We start from the raw sequence: 24,117 nt of genomic DNA, 5'->3' as shown, positions 1-24,117 counted from the left end.
AGACCAATTTAACAAAGTGTGTGGGAGGCATGGAACAGCAGTTCTGTTGTTTGTCTCTTAACATCTGTCAGAACTACCCAATCAATCACAATGAGTATTTGGATCATGTGATCAAGAATATGATTTGTTTATCACCCCAGAGAGGCCATCAGTAAACAAGTTACTTTGCTCTAAATAAATGAAAGTGGGGGGGAGGGTTAAATAATATAGAGCTAACTAAGAAGTAACCAAATTACAGCCATATAGAGAAGCACATCTGTTTTTGTACATAAACTGTACCTATTCCCTTATGTAATCTTCTTAGTTCCTTAAATAATGATTAGCCTAATGACAAAATGTTTTCCCCCAGTAATGTGTTTAAAATTGGAAGATTCAAGGCTCCCTGAGTTCAATTTTCATTTTTAGTCTTGTTTATAATTATGGTTATAAATTTTTAGACTGGATAATCTAATTCATCAGACTTGAGCCAAGGTATTATATTCACAGCCTTAGTCGGGCTCCTTTGCACAGGCAGGGAACTGCAGAAGGAAAAACCTGTAAAGGGGGTTTGAGATGGGAGAATGTATGTGAGCCTGGTTTTGAGAGGTAGTCAAACCAGGAGTCCCATGTTCTAAGTATTCATTGAGAGTTTTGGTTAGCTTTTGAATGAGCATCCAAGCCTACTGAGGTTTGTATTGTACTGAGCTATCTTTATTGTACTTGTAAAATAATTTAGGTGCCTCCTTGGAAGGTTAGACCTCAGCCTCAGATTTGTGTGAATGGTGTCTTTCCTCCCTTTCCAGTCTGTATTTCTCAGTGCTATAAAATGACAATATAGTAGTCTTGCCACTTGATATGTCATCCTTACATTGTTTAAAAAAGTGTATCTTGCCATTGTTCTGACAAGGAAAGCAGACAATGTAGCTTTGTATTTGCGATGGCCTTACTATCTAGTTTCAACTTTAGAGACAAATGTCAAAACTTGGAGCCTGCTGGCAAAAGTATCTACTTGGTCATTTTAACTGTGAGTCATAAGAAAAAGTAACTACACCGTTTAAATTCAGAAAGAAAAAAAAAAGAAGAACTTTTTGTCATTGAGCCATGTTTTTGCTTTTTTTATTACTTTAGGAAAGTAGTATGGATCAATAAGCCAAGGAAATGCGTGACAGAATTTGTCACTTAGACTTGTGTTTTACGTAGTTTTAAAGCCTTCTCCAGTGAATAACAACTAAACCCATAAAACTGCCACGGTCATTCAATTATGTGTATGTCTGGAACACGACAAAATATTATAAATGAACAAAATGTTAAGTATGCATTACATTGCAAAAAGGCCCTATAGTGAACTTTTTGTGCTATTGCTTCATTATTCAAGCAGGGTAATTCTTTAGATATATTTTGTAATTTTACCTTCAACAATTTCACTAGGTTGCATCCCACTGGTTCCACTTCCTTATGGATTTTTTCCACCTCAATTTTAACATTACTTTGATGTGCACGAACAAAATAAAAGCTGATTTGACAGACAGCTTTGTCTGAATAACTACGATTAAAAAATAAGGTTGGTGTCCAAACTAACAAACAAAATTGTTCAGCTGCTGCATTTGAGAATGGGATGATGTTCCCTTCTGCTTTACCCTAATAATTCATTCTGGAGAAATAGTGTATAATTGTATACTTCAAGATCTTTTCCCTATTATGTTTTCCTATTATCTTTTTACCATTAATTTCATCACACCTCCCAACTGCAATCATCAGTTAAAAATGACAGCTACAATTCTTTCAGGGATGGGGAAAATCAGTGTTTTTTCCAAAAAATAATTTTTGGGAGTCTTGTTTTATGCTGAAACCACTATTGTGTATTTTGCAGGGAGAGTCAAATTAATCCACTGCCCTTTTAACAGGGTTTTAAAGGGTGTTCCCTGTTGTAAGGAGCAGAAAAGACATGGGAAGCCTATGTGCCTCAGCAAAGGAAATGGGAGATCAGACACCTGCAACAGGTTCATCTGCTGCTCTCCTGGTCCCAGTTCTCTATTGTGGGGGATGTGTTATGGTCAGAGGAAGGGGCTGACAGGGAGACGTGTTATGGACAGATGAAAGGCTGCCCCAGCCTGACTATTATTGGGCGTGTCTTATTCCTCTTTGCTAAACATCTGGGTGGGAGGTGGAGTTCATTAGTGTTCCTAGACATCTTTAATGCAGAACTTAAGAGGTTTTCTTCACAAATCCCTCATTGGCTGGGAGCTCTAGTAAGCCTTCTCATGCTTCACAATGATAGCAGATAGGCTGCAGCCTTAGGGATTTCTCAGACGTCAAACTGTGGGTGAGGCTTAATCCTGTTTTGTAGCTAGGAGCGTCTGTAGGCCATTAAACACACGCACTCCTCCCAAATTAAATATATACATAAAAATGATGCTTTATTTGGCAATTGCAAATAACTGGGTGTGATGTTATTGACATGAACTGTGACCATATAAATCATTGTTGCAACCAAGGTCCTATAGTTGCACCAAATCTTGTACAAAGAAGGTCAAGTAAGGTGTCTATGGAAAGGTTGTAATGGCGGGTTATGATTATGCTGTCTGTATGTGTATCATTTTTGTATTTGAAGTTATGAATATTGGCTATGTACTTGTATCTCAGTGTGTTTGACTCTAAGTAGCATCAGTGAAGCATTTGGTCAGCTTCTTGGGAAAGGACTATTCTGAGTAAGTGCCCAATCAAGAAACACTTAACTGACAATGGACTTTGGGAGATGCCAATCCACATCTGAACTTTCCTGGGAACATCCAAACTAACATGTAAACGATGGTGCCAGCCTGCAAAAAGCTGAATCATTCAGGTGACTTGCCCAGGTGGCTACAAACTCCATCTTGTTGCTGTGATTTTGCACAGAAGAACAGAGGAGTTTCCGCCTACAAGAGAGAGAATATAAAAGGCCTGGAAGCCTCTCCATTTGCTGGACCCAGGCCATAAACTACCATGTTGGTCTGAAAAGGATTGGGCCCAGACTAGGAAGGAGTCTAGTCTGTGAAAGAAGCTTATTGGAACATCTCTGAGAGTGAGATTTACCTGTATTCAGTTTCCTACTGTATTAGGCTTAGACTTGCGTGTTTTGTTTTATTTTGCTTGGTAACTTACTTTGTTCTGTCTGTTATTACTTGGAAGCACTTAAATCCTACTTTTTATACTTAATAAAATCACTTTGCTTATTAATTAACCCAGAGTAAGTAAGTAATATCTAGGGGAGCAAACAACTGTGCATATCTCTCTATCAGTGTTATAGAGGGCAGACAATTTGAGTTTACCCTGTATAAGCTTTATACAGAGTAAAATGGATTGATTTGGGGTTTAGGCTCCCAGAAAGACTGAATACTGTGTGCTAGGAAAGTCCCTGTTAACTGAGAAGCCCTTGGGCTAAGTGAATCTTAATTTCTGTGACTGCACGGGGGCATTGCCCAACCTCTTGGTTTGTGCTGTAGCTGACTGGAGTATCTAACTCAGTGAGATGGGAGTGGAGGGAAGCCTTCTCTGGCAGGGGGATTTGCTCTCGGTGGTATCCCAGCATATCTAATGACAGGCTTGAGAGAGTTTTTGTGACTCAACCCATCACACTGGGGGTCAGGGTTTAGTAAAATGGGGGTAAGCAATGAAGCATTTCTTTAAGTCATGTGCACCACCATTTATATCACAGTCTAAAAATTCTCATTTATTGTGCCTGTGGATTTCTTATGACATGTTAACATGTCTTATAAAAGAGCAGAGATGAAGCAACTGTGTATGTTTGAGGTGTCTAAAGCTTTTTTAGCACCTAGAACGATATGAATAGAAAAGCATGCAATCTGAAGTAGGGAAGATGGGTTTTTGTCTGTCATTGAGATAAGTGTGTCTCCATTACTTCCTTCACATAAACACTTCTTGAGCACATTCCACATTTATCAGTTATGTTTACAGAACACTTTTTTCTAAGGGTACATCTGGCTGCCATTACTGCCTTTCATCAATTAATAGAAAGCAAATCCATTTAAGTATGATCCATAATCATTTGTCATATTAGAAATATTTCACGTGCCCTAGAGAAAACCATTGAGTCAGAAACTATCAGTGGAGCCTAACTAAATTAATAGTTAAATACAACCACTTGATTTTCTTTACTTTTGTATTCTTGGGTATCTTACACATCAGGTAGTCTCAGCTATTTTGGTTCTACAGTTAGTGAGAGTGAAGCCTGATATCACTAACTTGTCCAAATATAGAACAACAAAATATTGGATCACACTCATTCAGAACTACCTTAACAGGTGGTGGTAGAATTCAATTTCTACCTCTCAGATGAGACATAGAGATAATATCATTAATTTCCCCACACTCTGAAATATCATGAGTTAACAGAAACTTAAACATGAATAAACTGTGAAGTACCTTTGAAAATCAAGGATCAAATTTAACCCTGATATAAGCCAGTGGGAGTTGTCTGCTTACACCAGAGGTGGACAAACTATGGCCAGCGGGCCGGATCCAGTCCTTCAGGGCTTTGGATCTGGCCCACGGCACCACCAGCACCACATCCCTGCAGCCCCCAGGAGGGGGGGGGGAAGACAGCTCCATGCATTGCCCTTGCCTCCAGGCACCACCTCTCCCCACCCCCCTGCAGCTCCCATTGGCCGGGAACAGAGGCATGGCAAGGGCAGTGCATGCAGAGCCCCCGGCCCCCTCCCTTCCCTAGGGGCCACAGTGCTTCAGGGAGTGGCATGGGGATGGGGCAGGCATGCAGGAAGCCTGTCCTGGCCCTGGTACATGCTGTTGCCACCCCTGAGCCGCTTAAGGCAAGCGGTACTGGGCCGGAGCCCAAACCCCTCCTGCACCCCAACCCCCTGCCCTAAGCTCCCTGCTGCACCCTGCACCCCTGTGCACCCCAACTCCCTGCCCTGAGCCCCTGATGCACCCCTTCTCTCCTCAATCCCTTGCCCTGAACCCCTTCCTGCACCCCCTCCCACACTCTGCACTCCCTCCTGCACCCTAACTCCCTGCCCCGGCCTTGCATACAGTTTCCCCACCCAGGTGTGGCCCTCAGCCCAAAAATTTGTCCACTCCGGCTTACACCATTGCTAAATATGTTCTGCCACCTATATTACGTTCAGAAATGTAGGGAAAGGTCTTATAGGAATTGGGAATTAACGGCATAGAAATATAATTCCCTTGTTATGCAACTGGAGATCCACAACATAAAAAGTGCTATATGCTTGTGATTTCTATGACTGATTATTGATAACACTACTATCTTTACTGGAGGGTTTGTTTTGGTTAGTTCTTCAAGTTGATGCAGTAGTGTATTCCACCTAGAGAGGGGTGTGTGTGCGCGTGTGTGCCCAGCACACCAGAGCAGAGAAGTTTGCCTAGTAGTACCTGTAGGAGGCAGCACTTGCACCTCATGGCCATAGTCCCTACCTTGGCTATATAAGGTAGTGCTTTCTCGACACCCTTCCCTCCCCCCCCACCCCTAGTTCCTTGTGAGGGTGCTTGCTGTATTTGGATGAAGCCCACACCAGAGAGCAGTATTCAATTTACAAGTGGTTCACAAAGAGCACTCAGGTGGCTAGGGACCTTCACCCATGCGGCCTGCGTCAGCACCGAGACCTACATTCGATCAGAGTTCACCCTTGGGTTCAGAAAGTGCTATTGTCAGAGCTGCTGCCTTTTCGAAGAGATGGAGGAAACTCTTTCCATCAAGTGCACCAAGGAAAAGGTTGCATAAGACCAACCAAGACGATTCCAGGTCTTAGAGACTTTTCTGCCTCCTCCAAGAAAAGTATGGACCAGCATGGTATTACTGCTGGCACATGGGATGGAACAAGCCTTTCTAACCACTCTCCTGTGCTACCTTGGGAGATCAGATCTCACACCATTGACTCTGGTTCCAGCCTCAGGGAGTCCATTGAGTCTGGTACCAACAAGGGTGATGCTGGCATGAGCTATGTCCATGCTAGCGGCATACCACATGGCAACAGACTTCCTCTGCCTTTCCATCCTGACCTCTCCCTTGGTCCAGACTTCACCAGGGCTACATCATTTACAGCCCAGTTGTCTGGGTGGGCTGCTGAACCATTGAATCTGTTGTTTCCCTGTTGTAGAAGTGGGGCTGGTGCCAGGCTCATATAAGGGATCTCTTCAGCACCAGGAAACTCCTCAGCACTGCTGCATTTTGTGCCACCAGTGTTACTGTGGTGACACTCCCTGCCCTCCATTTCAACACTGTCAGCTGTGTTGGTACCCCAAATGACTTCTAGGCTGCTGCTACTCTTGGCACCAGAACCGACCGAGACATACTCTGTGCTGGTGGTGCTGTTTTGGTTGACAGATGAGTCAGATGAATTGCTTCCCTGGGCACAGGCAGAGATCCTGCAGGAGAATATCTTTAAGTTCTTGGTCTCCTGCAGCCATCTGCCCCTCAAAAGTTCTTTGGAGCATGCCAGCTTTGGTGCCGCCTACTGCAAAGTTTTGGAGAAATGATTCTTTGCACCAGTGCGGAGATTTGAGGGCTTTTACTCTCCCCACCCCGGCCCCTATTTCCTTGATCGTAACTGTGGTGAACAATGGAGCTCAGCAGGGCAGATTTAAGTTCACTCTTAAGGACAAGGACTCAAAGAGGATGGATTTAACAGGAAGGAAGAGCTATACCACCTCTGCCCTGCAAATGCAGATTGCAAACTAGCAGGCATGTTGTTGTCCACACCTAACTTTGTGAATTGGACAGCAATGTCTAAATTTACAGACCAACTGCTTGAAACCTCCAAGGAGGAATTTTCAGTCATATATCACCAAAGTCTGCTTGGTAGCCAAGGCATCATTGAGTAGTTTGCTGCTCTGGACCTACAGGATGCTTATTTTCATGTGGCAATTTTGCCATGCCACAAAAAATTCCTCTGCTTTGTCATGGCGAATCACCATTTTCAGTACACAGTGCTACCTTTTGACCTCTCTTCTTACCACCATGTTTTTATCAGATATGTGGTCGTAGTGACAGCATACCTCCAGAAAGAAGAATCCATATCTTCCTGTATCAGGTCCAGAGAAGAAGTACTTTCTTATGTACACATTACACTGCACTTACTCGATTGTCAGGATCTCATCCTAAACACTGGGAAATCGGCATTTGTTCCCACTCAGAAAATCAAGTTCACTGGGGCCCTCCTACGCTGAGTTTGAAAGCATTTTTTCCAACTGACTGTTTTCAGACTCACCAACTTTGCCTCTGTTTGTGGGCTCAACCTTCCTTGACAGTTTAGACACACCTGAGGCTGTAGGGCCACATGTCCACTTGCATGCAAGTGGAACAGTTTGCAAAATTCCGTCTTCGTCCTCTTTAAATGTGGTGCAGGACAGTTTACCGTCCAACTTGTCACAACCTTGGACACATTGGTCCATCTCCCTCTGCTGATCGGGGAATTCCATTTGTCCAGCCCTTATCAATCAGGACTGTTGTCACTGATGCCTCCCTGATCATCTGGAGAACACATCTGGGATCACTGAAAGTTAAGGTCCTGTGGTCAGAGTAGGAAGGACTTTCTGGACAACATCAGAGGCTTAGTGGTTCACATATATTACAGTGGTACTGTCCGTAAGTATTATGTGAACTGGCGAGGGGGAGCACACACTACCGTTCTCTGCCAGAAGGCAATCAGGCTGTGGTAGTTCTGCATTGAGGAGCATATCAATCCTATAGCTGATTGCTTGCCCAGGGTCCAGAATCATCTTGGACTATCTCAGCAAGCTTTTTCCCCCCTGAGTCATGAGTGATCCCGAAAACAAGTGTTCTGAGAGTCATCTTTGCAACTTAGGGCATCCTGACGATCAATCTGTTTCGCTACAAGAGACAACAGGAAGTACCATCTGTTCTGCTCTCAAGGGAGCCTTGGCCCAGGCTCTGTGACCGATGCCTTTCATCTCAGCTGGCATTTGGCTCTCTTGTATGCTTTTCCTCTGATCCTGATCATTCCACAGGTTATCCTGAAGCTGAAAGCAGATCAGATCAAGATCATCATCATTGTCACAAGGTTCACTCACTGCTCACAGCCTTTGCCTGGCTGTCCTGGGGATTAGCTCTGGCAGGCGCTGCCCTCCTTTGGAGGTGTCCCTACCTGATGTACATTCTCACCCTCTGGGTCCCTCTCTCTCCAGGAACTGCAGCCTCCTCTTTGTGACTTGGTCCTCTGGAAGGAAGAATCCCATGCACCACTATGGGCTGGAGACCGACTGGCTAAGCAGCAGTTCTGCAGAAAAGGACCTGGGGATTGCAGTGGATGAGACACTGGATATGAGTCAACAGTGTGCCATTATTGCCAAGAAGGCCATCGGCATATTTAGTCCGCAGAAGAGAAGAATGAGGGGGGATTTGATAGCAGTCTTCAACTACCTGAAGGGGGGGTTCCAAAGAGGATGGAGCTACACTGTTCTCAGTGGTGGCAGATGGCAGAACAAGAAGCAGTGGTCTCAAGTTGCAGTGGGGGAGGTCTAGGTTGGATATTAGGAAACACTATTTCACTAGGAGAGTGGTGAAGACTAGAATGGGTTACCTAGGGAGGTGGTGGAATCTCCAGCCTTAGAGGTTTTAAAGGCTCGCTTGACAAAGCCCTGGCTGGGATGATTTACTTTGTGCTGGTCCTACTTTGAGCAGGGGATTGGACTAGAAGACCTCCTGTGGTTTCTTCCAACCCTAATATTCTATGCTTCGAAGTGGAATATACCTCTGCATCACATCTCAAAGTACCACAGTTACAGTAAGTAACTGTTTCAGTTGTTTTGGATATTACCTTGTGCAAATCAATTGCAACACAACCCGATTTTTAAAAAATACTGACTAAAATGGTCTATTTATATGCCTCAGGACAAAAAACGGAAATTAGGTAGGTTGCACTGGAACTGTTAACCTACAGTTGGAGATGAAACCAGCATGGATTTGGCAGCCATCTCAGCTGGGAGATAAGGCAGCAGCAAAATAAGGCAAGCAGGAACAATCAGCCTGTGGTAAGGGGTTGTGTTGCCTCATTTTGCAGGGTAGATGTGGGTGAAGCCTCCTTCTGTGAGTGGGAGCAGTAGCTGAGGAATTGACAGGGCACAGAGAAAAAAGGAACTAAACATTTTTCAGTTTTCCAGTGCAGATCCTGATTGTATACTCCTCCTTGTTGTTTTTAGGACTAAATGTCACTGTGTTCCAGCTCTTTTTGAAAAGTGCACTGAGTGATCATGAGCGTGGAAAATAGTATACAGAATTAAACTATGTTCTGTCCTATTGTATAAAATCTAGTAAAACAGTTTCTCTCCCTAACATTTCCCAATCACTTTATTTTTTTTGTGATATCATACTTTATAAACAGATTGAGGGGAGGGGGAATCATCTTGTTTAATTCTGTAAGGAAAAGCTATCTGAAAAGGTCAAATCATTAAGCTCTCATATTATCTCTTTTGCAAGTAACCCCATAGTTATAAATTAGATTTAAAAATTATGGCCTTAGCAAGTTTTTAATGTTATATTTTTGATGAATTAATACTTGGAGGGTATATCAGAGCTACTTCTGCCAGGACAGTAACACACAATGGACAGAGTTATGTTGCTTCATTTTATTTAATTATGAAAGACAGATATTTGCTTTTGTTCTACTTTTCAGAACATTAATGCCTCTGCAGTGTGTTGAAAAGATTCTAAATTCATCTTGGCTTCTGTTGTAAGGATTACTGTTGGAGTCCCTAAATAATCTTTCCCTCTTTCCATTGTTATGTTTCCTTTAGTGCCCATAGCTTTCTGTTGTGCTTTACAATAGATATTTTATTATAAGCTATAGATGTGTCTACTTCCTTTTTTTTTTGATAATACATTAAATAAGATACTAGAGATAATTCAAAATAAAACTCAGCAGTGGGTAGATTTATGCACTGAGGCTATACATCGTGTTAAAATGTGAGTGATTGGAGATTAAAATGTAGGAGAATATTTCTGGTTGGGAAATGGGAGAGGACTAAAGCTATGGAGTAAAGTAGTCAGAATAGAGATGTGAAGAATAAAAATGACATGCAAAGCTACTATATCTGAAATTGCACTTGCCCTACCGTGAAAAGATACTGTGGGTCAGCAGTAGCCATTCCATAGATGAGGTTAAAGCTAGTTTCCCATTATAAGCCCAAATTTCAAATCTACTCCCATTAAGGAACTAATGCCCCTGAAAATTCACATGCTCAATTTTTTCACAGCCAGAATTTTTCAGGGAAGTTTGGAAAAAAATCAGAAAAGGAGCTTGAAAGTTACGGTGTTTAAAAAATGTCCCCATCTTTGACTTTTTGAAAAGTCCAGGCACCATTCACAAGCACCAAAATTCACATTTCAGTTAAAACCACCAACAAACAAATATTAACTATAATTGCTAAGGAGTGAGATTTAATCCTGGAGAAAAGGGGAAATTAATGTTTGCCACATTAAGGCTATGTTTAGACTACTGTGGTAAGTTGACCTACACTATGCAACTCCAGCTATGTGAATAACATAGCTAGAGTCGACATACCTTAGGTTGAGTTACCATGGGGTCTACACCATGGGGAGTCAATGGGAGAAACTCCCTTATCAGCTTACCTTACTCTTCTCATCAGGAGTAGAGTACAGGGGAGCAACTGGAAAGCAATCTGCTGCAGTGGATGGATCTCAGAGCATCAATCCCGGTGTAGTGTAGGCCTGTCCTAAATCAACGTAAGAAGGACATCTGAATTAACACAAATCTTAGTAGCAAGATATTCTTTGACCTTTATATCTGTGTTTGCACTGCCCAAACATGGCATTTTGCAGGATGATATAACATTTAAATGGGAGACCATTCACTTAGAAATCAAAGTCACAGTATTTCTATCCTTTTTTTTTTTTTTCCTATTTTTCTTGTGTGGAGATTGATGGTGTTGTGACACCCTGGCACCTCCTTATTCACCACTGTCCTATAAATAGGATATGTTTTGCAAAAGTATGCTTTGTGAGGTATCATTCTAACAGTCATGATCTGCTAGACATTAGTATTTCATTGGGTTGTATGTGCTATCATCGTATGTGAAGTTATGAAGTTTGGCTATGTATGTGTTACTGACACACATTGTGAGGTTGAAATCACCCACAAGCAGCCTTTCAGGTACAACAGTAAAAAGGCCAAACAATGTTAATGGCTTATTGAGGAAATGCACACAAGCACCAGGATTACCCCAGGGACTGAGTACAGTAGAAGCCTGTCAGAGATAGCACTACACAATGAGAACTGTTTAACCCAGGTCACAGCAAAAGAGCTTTCCAATAGGGGGAAGAAGCTATAACAAAGGTAAATGACATCATGATGGTACCTCACTGTCCCTACAACAACACCTGGAAACACCTGCGGAACAAAGACTGAACTGGGGAAAGTGATGGTCCCAGGCTAAAGGGATTTCTAGCCTGTGTACGTAAACCTGGGAAACCCAAGATGCAAATCAAAGGCAGCTTGTGCTTTAAGCAGTCTGGCAGGTTCTTGTCACTCAGGCTGAGAATTTGCCAATTTATATCCTACCTATCTAGTATGTTAAGCTCAGTTTGCCCTTTTATTTACTAGGTAATCTGCTTTGAGCTGTTTGCTATCACTTATAATCATTTAAAACCTATCCTTTTGTAGTTAATAAACTTATTTTGTTTTAATCTAAACCAGTGTGTGTTTAAGATGTCTAGGGAAAATCTCAGCTTGGTTACCACAAGTGTGCATGGCCTTCACATTGAGGGAGAGGTGGACCGGATATTAAACCCATATACTGGCCATATTTGACCAGGGCAGAATGGTATCTCTCTGGGGTCTGAGGCTGGTGCTTAGAGAACCTGCATGTAATTGCAAGTGTGTGTGTCCTTACTGCATTTCCATTGCATTTTTTGAATAAACTCAGATAACATCCTAGATAGTGGTTTAATTAATAAATATTTAATAAATATAGCTTAAATAATAGGAACAGGCAGAATGCTAAAGCATCTGGCAGATCTCTTACAGTTTGCCAACTACCCAAAGTACTTATGGGTAATTAAGGTATATTTGAATCAGACGTTTTGTATCTTCAACTATCTGCCCTGCCTCAACTATATTAAAAACAAAAAAATGAAACGAGCAAAAGATTGGAGAGCTCTTGACATACTCTGTCCTTCTCAGTATAGTGAACCTTGCTTTGCACAAGACTAAAAATTGGGCAGAAAGAGCAGATTACAACAGAGGATATTTCAGAGTAACAAAGAGCAGTTATACACTTTTTGATATGCAAAATTTGGGGATTCTGCATTGGGAGCATGAAAATAAAGAAGGATTTTCAGGTCAGTGACCCCAAAATACCCAAAGTTTTGGAAGCCCCACAGACTATTTAAAATGGTATTCTTAATAAGGCTGTACCAGTGGCAGAGATTCATAAACCCTTAATTATTTTGTCAGTCTTCCTTTTAACTGTTCGGTGAAAATCAGCATTTTTTAAAAATTAAAATGGCAGTTTATTAAAAAACTCAGATAACATCCTAGATAGTGGTTTAATTAATATATAGTGTAAGAGATTACTTCTAGGTTTTGTAACTGGATAAATGGCAAGGCCTTACAGAATCTCCCTCCAAGCTCTGAGCTGACAGATGAGAGGTGCTAAATCTTTCAGATCCTCCATTTATCATAAACTATGTTCTTTGTAAACCTTTATTGACAGTGACCATCGTCTCCTGTTTGCCCCATGTATTCTCTCTCTCTCACACACTCACACAAGCACTATCATTACTATTTGGAGGAATTATTGATGGAGCTGGAGGGGAAAGTACAATAAAATTTGGGGGGGGAATAGCAGAAAAGAGGAGCATTACACTTTTCTTGCCTATATTTTACCAAAACGAATGTAAAGAAAAATAGACTGATAACTATGGTATAAATGATGTAATAGGTTGGATGATATAGTTGGCACTGGCATATAGGTATGACCACAGTCAGGTACAGTGTGTGATTCCACAGATCCACACTATAGGCTCCTTACAGACCCCTTTCAGAGCGCTTAACTAATAGCGGTACACACACACATATTCATCTGATCAAATGACCTAGAACCAGCCGTATAATAAACCCACCTTCTCCTCATCTCTATTTTTGGCCAACCTGTGCACTTGTGGAATACATGCCATCTCCATGAGCACTTGTAGATATTTTAGGGAGTTTTAGATTTCTCTGCTGAAGCTTGTTCATTTTTATTGTGTTGCATAGTCTGGTTGTTAAATGTTGGGCAGCAATGGAGGTTGTAGAATTTAGAACTTTGTCTACTCTGGCAATTGCTGAATAAACAATAGAGTTTAAAAGGTATTATTCCCTTCCTTACAAAAAAGTCCATATCAGACCAGCATCCCAGTTCTTGCAGTGCTTGGATGAAGACATTCATTGAAGCGCACATAAAATATAGCACATCCACTTGCAACTAAAATTACTACATCATTGAGTATGATGTCTCCAGGAAATCAGATCCAACTTGTGGGCAATGTTATCTAAAAACATATTACATTAAGTAATCAATTGAGATTGATTTTATGAAATTATATGGGAATGTAAGCCCTACTTGTTTGTGTGTCTGAAACAGTAGCTTCTAAATGTCAGGGTTGCTTTATAGTGGTATAAAATTTAAGTATGATGGATTGAAGAAGTCCCATGATTTATTTATCAGTTTAGGTCTTCATTATCAAACCTCTGTCCCTTGAGTTCTGTCCAACTGCCTTGCTTTCCTTATTTAATAGATAGAAGAGCCAAGGAGCTGCTTTTTTAACAAGTTACATTGTTTTTGTCTCATTTGGAGTTTTTCCTTTAAAACTTAAATCTGTAAAATAGTCTAAGCATCATCCATCTTCCATGAAACATTTGCAGGTTTTTAATACAGATTTTTATAAATTGTGGTCACTCTTTATTGGAATATATTAAAATACCATTAAAGGCCTGACCTAAATTTAGAATATTCAGAGGTAAGGTTGCCACTGGAATCTATTTCTATCCTGATCTTACAATTTATACAGTGCCACCAGTATATAAAAAGTTTTATAACAACTATTGAGAACTCTTCATGAAACCCAAAATTGAAACAAGGTCTTGGCAGTTTTTGAGCATGTTCAGCCAAAAATTGCAGCTTTAACTCAGAATATTTTTGCGGATGGACACAAAAATAAAAAGGATTTTGTGAGCATAAACCAAAAATTTGCATTTTTCTCAGTACATATATATGTAATAGCCACTTTTCAAAGCTAAACAATAAACACAAAAGCAAAAGGTTTCACACCACAGAATTTAATTAATATTTCTGGCCTCCATATTGTGGGAGGACATTCAAGCCTGCAAAATCAAGAAATATTGACTGTATGCTTGGTCAGCTGATGCATCAAGAAATCAGACAGAATTCAGGGCTCTTTTCAAAGTAGTGCTAAGCTAAGCTATCGAGAGGTTGACTGAGATCTTCACTCCTAGTTGGCTCTCAACTAATCTCTCCTTCATAGATAAATAAAGAGATTGAGATTGATAGAGAGAGTTCTATATTTCCTGTTCATGATTTTGAAGAGGTTTTGTAATCCTTATCAAAAGTCATATGCTGATTTTATTAAACCCAGGAATCATACTCTGCTCAAGGCTGAAATATACTTCTGATGTAATTGTAGTGTGTAGAGGTAACATGAACAGGAGTATTCCTGAGAGGCTAGTCCTTCCCTTAATTATATGACCTGGATCAGGGTTACAAAATGTTTTATTTACAGCAGTGGCTATTGTACAGTTTTTAAAAAATATTATGCAATATTATAACAACCAGTATTAAAAATGACCAACTAATATATCCAGTTCAGAAAACACAAAATTAAAGATGTCTAGGAAGAAAGGTGGATATTCCTTGCCCCCCTAGACAGATGTCAGGATTATTCAGCCTCTTGTTGGTCATCTATCAATACCTACCATCTCTGAACCTTGAAGGCTTTCTGCTCACACCACCACTTCTTACCATATATCCCAATAGTTCCTTCTGTAGTGGCTAGTTTGGTAGTTGAGTTGGATGTCACACCTGGAGCCTGTATTTGCTGTTCTTATTGGTTTCTGTTATCAGGGACTGGGTGAGCATGTTATTTTTGCCAGCTCAGAAGCACTGTCAGTAGCAGTATGGATGTCCTTAAGAAACAAAGCCAGTGTCCATCATTTTTTAATTTAAAAGTTTTCTGTTTCTGCTGTAGTAGAGATATTCAGAGTTGATTATGATGTATGTCCTGTAGATAGAGATGAGGTAGGTGGTCCTTTTTATTGGACCAACTTCTGATGGTAGAAGGTAAAAGCTTTCACAGTACACAGAGCTCAGACACTCTTCTTCAGGTCTGGAGAAGGGAATCGGTGTCTGAGCTCTGTGTAGCTCAGGTTTGTACCTTCCACCAACAGATGTTGGTCCAATAAAAGATACTACCTCGCCTACCTTGTATCTCTCATATCTCGGGACCAACACGGGTACCACAACACTGCAAACAACTGTAGATAAATATCCTGTTTAAAAACTGTCAGAATAGAAATTCCATTCCTGTTATCTGTTTTGGAAGCTGTTAGCAGAGAAATGGCAACCATTTAATATGTAAAAATAACACAGCCCCAAGCTCAGTCTGTCGTTTCATGAGCCAGTAGGACCTAGGAGCACTTTGAAGGCAATATGCTCCATCTCTGGGGAGAGCAAGTGCATCAGTGGTGAAGCAGCTTTCTTATCTATGCTCAGAATGGCATTAACAGATCTGGGGATGTAGTCTCTAGCCTGGTCCCCTTTGGCTAGAGAGAGGCTGCAGCACCAGGCCTCTGATGGGGTGACAGAAATAAAAGGCAGAAAAGTCTGATTATTTTAGAGAATACCACCTCCTTCTAAAAACACCACAGGTGGTAAGGTTATTGCTCCACCAGGATACTCTCAAACTTCAGACACATTCAAAGGACAACAGAAATAGGTAGGTTTCTCAATAACTTTTTCTTAAACTGTTATTGCTCTTAATCCTTTACTAAATTAAAATGAGGACAATATTCTAGGGAACTGTAAACTGTACATATATTGCATTCCTGTAAAACTATGAGTTTTTTAATTGATCAGACAGATTTTATTTGATCCATTTTGCATCTGAAGTTAATATATTAAGGCTGGATTTTGTCATTGTTACTCAAAATAAGAAGTCCTTTTTTCTATAAGAAGTCCCACGGGAATCAGAGGAACTATACATACTGTAAGGTCCTATTTATCATGAGCAAAGATAATGGAATATGGTCCTAACTTTACTGGAATATTCATATACTGGTTTTAGACACATGTATTTTATGAGAGTCTGGAAAAGACTGACAAAAGATGGTTTTGAGTGGCAACAGTACCAAAAAGGGTCCAGGAGCAGGTTCTTCTTAGGTCTCCACTTTAGATCTAGTGGTTAAGGACTTAAGAATTTCAGCATCATGCCAAACCCCATACTGGAGAGATGGTGATATCCTACTGTGACACATTGACCTTATTATTGCTTATTAAAATGCCTTGTGAATGTGGCATGAAGTTAGGGTGACCAGATAGAAAGTGTGAAAAATCAGGATGGGGAAGGGGGGTAATAGGTGCCCATATTAGACAAAGCTCTGAATATCGGGACTGTCCATATAAAATCAGGACATCTGGTCACCCTACATAAAAGTATATCAGTCACCTTTATTCTGTCTATTTGTTCTGTGTGCATTCTCAGGTGGAGATTGAGAAACTGGACTACCATCACTATCTGCCTCTGTTTTTTGATGGGCTTTGTGAAATGACATTTCCCTATGAGTTTTTTGCTCGGCAAGGAATCCATGACATGCTGGAACATGGGGGAAACAAGATTCTTCCAGTCATTCCTCAGCTCATTATCCCAATAAAAAGTGAGTGAGTATGTAGAGAACCCAGAAATGAATGTATATAGTGTAACTTTTTGACAAGTAGCTAATTAAGCAATAAAATACGACAGGTTGTGCATTTCTAGGAGATTATTGGAAACCTGAGTAAATTGTGAGGTATGGGGCCAGAAGGCTTGTACCTTCAATCACCTAGTATCTATAGCTATCCCAGAGAAATGTGCTGTCTGGAATGTATTTTTCTTATTACAGTGTGGATCTTGATATTTAGAAAAGTGAAATGAAGCTTTTATTTGATTTTATTATATTTATTAAATATATCCATCTATTTTATAAAATAGCTCTTCTCAAAAGACATGAGAAAATAGAAAAAGGTTGGGGAATTTTTTTTTTTACAGTTGTATTAACTAGACTTCCCCTTCTACTTATACGCACCATTCCCCCTCGTTCCCTCCAGTCCCATCACATTCCTCATCAACATGTCTAAATTTGGGCTACTGTTTGTCTCAAGGATGCCTCATTTGAAATATTTGTTGTGTTACAAAATATTCCTTTTGCAAGTGTTTACAGTTTCAAAAACAGATCTTTACTGAAATGCAGTATGAAAGTTAGAAAGTCATATAGCTTCAGGTAGAATGCTATTGAAACTCATTTCGTTGTAAACACAACATTTTCTAGGTATACATTTATTTATTTTGCCCTTTTCTGTTTCTTCAGCCCATTAGATGAGCAGACCACTCCTCTACATCATCCTTCACCTTCTAGCATGCACTTTGACTTCTGCAAAGATTCTTATTGTATTCAACCTTCCAACCAAAATTCTTTTGAAATTCCATCAGCACCTTTCCTTAATTGACCAGAGTCATTACTGCCAATGAACAATAAAACAGCCCTCCTCACTCAGCTGTTGTCTCCACTGTACAGAAGGATGGGATCAGAACCTCTACCAGAGTTCTTCCACATGGAAATGTTGAGCAATGACTAGTCCCTTAGCCCTGGTCTACACTACGGGGTTAGGTCGAATTTAGCCACATTAGGTCGATTTTAATATGAATGGGTCCACACAACCAACCTCATTCTGTCGACTTAAAGGGCTGTTAAAATTGACTTCTGTACTCCTCCCTGGCGAGGGGAGTAGCGCTAAAATCAACCTTGCTGGGTTGAATTTGGGTTAGTGTGGACGCAAATTGATGGTATTGGCCTCTGGGAGCTATCCTAGAGTGCTTCATTGTTACTGCTCTGGACACCAGTTTGAACTCCAATGCACTAACCAGGTACACAGGAAAAGCCCCGGGAACTTTTGAATTTCATTTCCTGTTTGGTCAGTGTGACGAACTCAGCAGCACTTAGCATCACAGGTGACCATACAGTCCCCCCAGAATTATAGAGCATAGAATGTTTGTACACTCCCCCTATCATCTCCATCCCTGATGTTATCACAGATTAGAAGGTGAGAAAAACGCACTCTCAATTACATATTTTCCATGCTCATGCAGTCCACCCACACTGATAGGGAACAGCTTCATGCATGGAGGCATTCAATGGCAGAGCCCAGGGAAGAATTAAGTGAGTGCGAAGAGCAGAGGGAGGATACGATGCTGAGGCTAATAGGGGAGCAAACGGACATGATGAAGTGTCTGTTGGAACTGCAGGAAATCCAACAAGAGCCCAGACCCCCGCTGCATCCACTGTATAACCGCCTACCCTCCTCCCCATGTTTCATAGCCTCCTCACCCAGATGCCCAAGAATGCAGGGGAGAGGGGAGGCTCTGGGACCCAGCCACTCCACTCCAGAGGATGGCCAAAGCAACAGAAGGCTGTCATTCAAACAGTTTGATTTTTAGTGTGGCTACAATAAGCAATGTGGCCTTCTCCTTCCCTTCTCCCCCACCCCACCTAGGCTACCTTGTCTGTTATCTCATTTTTTTTAATTAATAAAGAAAGAATGCATGGTTTCAAAATAATAGTTACTTTATTTCGAAGTGGGGAGGGTGGTGGGCTTACAGGTAATTAAAATCAACAAAGGGGGTGGGTTTGCATCAAAGAGAAACACACACAACTGTCATACTGATGCCTGGCCAGTCATGAAACTGGTTTTCAAAGCCTCTCTGATGTGCAGCACACCTTGCTGTGCTTGTTTAATTGCCCTGGTGTCTGGCTACTCAAAACCGAACACCAGGCGATTTGCCTCAACCTCCGACCCCACCATAAATGTCTCCCGCTTACTCTCACAGATATTATGGAGCACACAGCAAGCAGCAATAACAATGGGAATGTTGGTTGTGCTGAGGTCTGACCTAGTGAGCAAACATTGCCAAAGAGCTTTTAAACGTCCAAATGCACGTTTTACCACCATTCTGCACTTGCTCAGCCTATAGTTGAACTGCTCCTTACTACTGTTCAGGCTTCATGAGCCATGGGAGCAAGGGGTAGGCTGGGGTAAGTGCAACTGCACGGTGCTGCAGGCTGGGAGAGCAGCCTGAGGCAGAAGCCTCCAGGTCACATGGTATTCCAGGCAGGACTGAATCTCCATGAGGCAAAACTTAAAGAAGAGAATGACCTGGACTCTCTGGCTCCCATTCGGTGCTCTAGGAGGAGGATAGCCATATCTGTCCAGGCGCCCCGATCGACCTCACTGACGTCTGCCAGGAGCACCCAGGAGACATATACAACAGCTATCAATCCTACTGCACTGTCTGCCACCAAGGCAAGGAGCTGCTGCTGTGTAGCAATGCTGTACCGCATCTGCCAGCGTCACCCAGGAGACGTATGGTGACGTGAGCTGAGTGGGCTCCATGCTTGCCATGGTATGGCATCTGCATGGGTAACCCAGGAAAAAAGGCATGAAATGATTGTATGCCATTGCTTTCACAGAGGGAGGGTGGGCCTGATGACATATACCCCAAACCACCCGCGACAATGCTTTTGCCCCATCAGGCATTGGGAGCTTAACCCAGAATTCCAATGATCAGCGGAGACTGTGGGAACTGTGGGATAGCTACCCACAGTGCACCGCTCTGTAAGTTGATGCTAGCCGTGGTAGTGAGGAAGCACTCCGCCGACTTAATGTGCTTAGTGAGGACATACACAATTGACTGTATAAAATTGGTTTCTGAAAATCGACTTCTATAAAATTGACCTAATTTCATAGTGTAGACATACCCTTAGTTAAGCAAATGTATATTACATGGGGAAGCTCAGAATTTCTCTATGTAGACAGGGCCTTAGAATGAAAGTAGAAGCTTCTCTTTTGTCTCCGGTCTTAAAGTGATACCTTGATTGTTACAGAAAGGCAGTAACATGAAATTGTTACCTGGCTTTTTTTGTGGAGAAGATTCATTCAGCATCTGAGTGAACAGAGAGCCACCGTGGAGTAGATTCACTTCTAGAATACTGCAGTACGAACTGAGTCAAGCAGAACTCTGGGAACAAGAAGAAGAGGAGACCATTTAGTTGGGACCTAATAATATCAAAATGTGTATTTTAAGGAACAAGATTGGTCTTTTATTCACCTTAATATTCTTTTTTTAAAAAAAGATTAAACAAACTCTGGCTGTACTTTAATGTACTCATAGATTTTGTCTGATGTGATATAATTTCAAAATGTCAACAGGAGCAATCGTTTTAAAAGTGACACAGTACTGTAGGAACTAAGTGCAAGGTGGTTCAGGCCCCTGAAGGAATTAGAGGGTTTTCATAATTATCTTTTAGTTCCTCTGTTTGAGGAGAGAGGCTATTAAGTGAGCAGTTTTGTCATTTTTTTATTTTTATTAAGTATTTAAAATTATATTGTTGGTTATCAAGATATATTTGAATATAGGAAACATTCAAGTATGTTTTTAGTAATAAAACATGAAGCTTCTTGAAACTGTGAAAGCATCTGCAGGAAGGAGACTCTTAACATGATGGCTGCAAGCTCCATAGTCAGGACTTAACAGAATCCTGTGGGGACTGCAGACCCACTTTCCTTGAAAGTGACTACCCAGTAGCTAAATCTACTACACAATTTTCTGCCTTATAGAGAGATATCAACATATAAATATATATGTGGGACTGAGAGAACCTTTTAAACAGTATCATAATTTTGGCAAGTTGAAAACATTCATGAACATACTAGTTTATTTTCTTTGTTTTTGTATTTGTGTACAGTCATTTCATTTTTATTCCTTTTATCAGTTTTAAAAATTGTGGAGTCCATATATCTTTTACTAAGAAGGGCTTTCTCCTTCATTAATACCAACATTAATGTCAAAAAGGGCATTGTCCTCCCAGGCAAATAGAGTAGATACCTATAATACACTTCAAATTTGCTATGAGTATGTACTGTAGTTAAGCTATAGATTTGTGTGATGCTGCTCCCTCCACAATAAACTTAGTTGTCTTTTGAACTCACTGCGGTCTCTCAAGTGTCCTCAGCGGTGAGTTATATCTGACTAATCAGCTGTCTCCTAGATCACTCCATTTGTTTACTCTTTTTCCCCTAGTGGCATACGGTAAAGAAGATTGTTAGGCAAGAGCGTATTTTTGGGAGTGGGAGAGAGACAAAAGTCTATAAATAGAGACTTTTATAAAAAGTTTTCCCTCCCTCAAGTGTATCAAAGAAGAATACTAGTGAAGGGCTGCTTTCTAAAAGACATTTAAAATGTGGCATAGAAATACTGTATCATATTTGTAATGCTTTTAAAGAGCAATTTATCCTTCTCCTGCCCTACATATTCTTGCTTAACACAGTTCATAATTTTGACTAGTACAAACCCAAGCTGAAAAATATTAATCAGCATATGAAAATCACTTCCTTCATAACAATTTCTTTCCAATAGTATAGCTAGGCAATGGCTGAAGATAAGCAAGATAGTGATAGCAAAAATTTGAATCAATTTATTACTCTAATGCATGACACAGGATTAAAATAATATGGATGAATGCAGATTAGATACAAATATAATTGCCTTTTATCATTTCACACCTTTGAAAGACGGTCTGTCCAAACTCCTTGTAAAAATATTTTTATAAACACTTTATAACAATAATTCAACAACATGGAAAAAATTCAAAACAAGAAAGAATGACTTTTCAGAAAAGATTAAAATATATCATCTTGCAGTGACTAAATAGGATGACACAGTTCAGTGTTTGATGGGTATAAAAACAAGGTAAAACAAATTATTTAAAGGTATTCAGAATAGATACACCTACTAGTGATATCATCCAACTAAAAGAATATCAGGAAAAGTTTCCTAAAATGAAGGCTGTAGACCTTCCAAGGGAAGTGGAGAAAGTTCCATTGCATTAATCATTTAGACTGGAAATGGATCAAGCATTTGAGAATATGCTGCAGGGAATTTTCCTGAGTTGGCCACGAGACGGACAAGTTGACCAAATGAGCAGTGGGTGAGTGCTTCACTCAAGAAGTGATGGAACACAGGTACTGGAACTGCCATAATGTGCCATTTCCACTCACCAAAAAAGTGGTGGAACAGTATCCCAGAGCATTCCAGCAGGACTCAAGCACTGCAAATGAGTCTTTTCCATCTCTGCGTTTGATGATGATGAATACATTTCACAAAGTCACACTGAAATAATTCTCCCTTCATCTGATAGAAAAACTCAAATTCTTCATTCCAAATTTAGGTCCCCTGAATCTCTGGAATAATTTCACAAAAATATCTTGCAGAATTACTGTGCAAGTTTTGATGCATAATACATAGTGGAATATCTTCACACTTTATGAGGCAGGAGAATATTTTGATCTTCATATTACCGATGGGGAAAGAGAGGTAGAAAAAGATTAATCTCGCCTCGGGTCACAAAGTGTGGCAGAGATAGGAATAGAATCCAGATCTCACGCATCTCTGGACTGTGCCCTAGAAAGACCATCTGGCCAAAACAAAAATTTATCATGAGAGCTTTGAATCCAACATGAGTTCCCAATTTGTATCCATTTATGTATTCAGGATATAATTAAAATAGTACTGCAAAAACCTTGATTCTCAATTACTTTGTTCCAGTGTTTGGCACTTAGAGGGGGGACAAACCTGCCTTTAAGCAATATTTGTGTTTCCTTATTTTCAGTTACAGTTGCCCCGAGGCTGCACTAATTTACAGTCAGGTGGATCATGGCCCCTAGTGGCCGTGGGCAGCCAAGGATAGAACAAAACTGGATGGCTATTGTAGTATTTACTTAGCAACGGAAAGCTAGTGTTTTAGATTCCTATCTAATCAATCAGGAGTATGTAAAATTCCTTTTTGATAGCTATTCTGTTTCAAAATTGTTGCTTTAAATCTTAGATTAGCCAGAATGAATTACAAATAACATTTGAATAATAATGTACAAAAATGTAATGCACGTGGACTGTTACTTTAAGAAGCAGTAACTGCACCCAGGTATAGTCCACTTTAGATGTTCTGTAAATGCCTGAGAAGCTCAGTCTTTGTGTTAGATATTTTATTGTACAACAGAATTCATATTGCTTTTTAAAAATGTAGCTTAGATGGAAATACTGGTACAACACAATTTCATTTAGAAGAGTAACATTGCTGATTGAGGTAGAAGTGAACCAGTTCCATCTCAAACAGCCGTGGAATTTCAGTCTGAGAGGCTGTGTTACCATGCTCAAACTTTTCTGCTGTGACAGGCTAGATCAAGGATATCTTAAGCTTTGCTGAAACTCAATTTCACTAAGGAAAAATAGCTTTTTATAGGTTTTAGATATAGAGAAATATGTGAGAAAAGAGCTGAACAGTCCTCCATAATCTGACCTACAGAGTCATTTCTAATGTCCTCATAGATCTCTGAATTAATGTGATTGTTTCCTCTGACTCCTCCATTGTATTGATTTGTAAAATGTTGGTTCATTTCACGGGCAATAATATAGTTATTTTAAATTTAGTATTAAATCAGGGTCACTGTTGCATAAAGCATGTGAGGCTGTAGTTATTATTGTTAGCCACTACTAAAAATGGATTTGCACTGTAGTATTATTTTCCCTTGGATATCTTCACATTATTGAGTAGCTTGGTGATATTGTACACCTCCCTCTTTTACAGAAAGCTTAAACCATATTTATGCAATGTGCTCAATCTCATAGATCTACCTTCCTTGACTGGACATTTTTACCCTCCAATAAACTATACCTTTAATAAATTGACATCTTTCTGTTTATTAACTGTAGGCCTAAAGAAAAAAAAATCCTGACTCTATTAAAATCAGAGATTGAAAACTAATTCT

General features: G+C 40.4%; 1 protein-coding gene across 4 annotated transcripts in view; it reads left to right on the top strand.

Annotated features, from left to right (window-relative positions):
• Positions 1–24,117, top strand: part of PACRG (parkin coregulated) — a 472,217-nt gene that overhangs the window by 270,711 nt on the left and 177,389 nt on the right. For all 4 annotated transcript variants that reach the window (XM_050949189.1, XM_050949187.1, XM_050949188.1 and 1 more), the window contains one exon: positions 16,745–16,916. In XM_050949189.1, coding sequence (XP_050805146.1) covers positions 16,745–16,916 — 172 coding nt within the window. The remainder of the gene's footprint in view (positions 1–16,744; positions 16,917–24,117) is intronic.

The sequence above is a fragment of the Gopherus flavomarginatus genome, chromosome 4 (assembly GCF_025201925.1).
Source record: "Gopherus flavomarginatus isolate rGopFla2 chromosome 4, rGopFla2.mat.asm, whole genome shotgun sequence".
In the NCBI taxonomy this organism is placed as follows: Eukaryota; Metazoa; Chordata; order Testudines; family Testudinidae; genus Gopherus; species Gopherus flavomarginatus.
The sequence above is the reverse complement of the archived record's forward strand: the minus strand, read 5'-3'. Positions and strand labels throughout refer to the sequence as shown.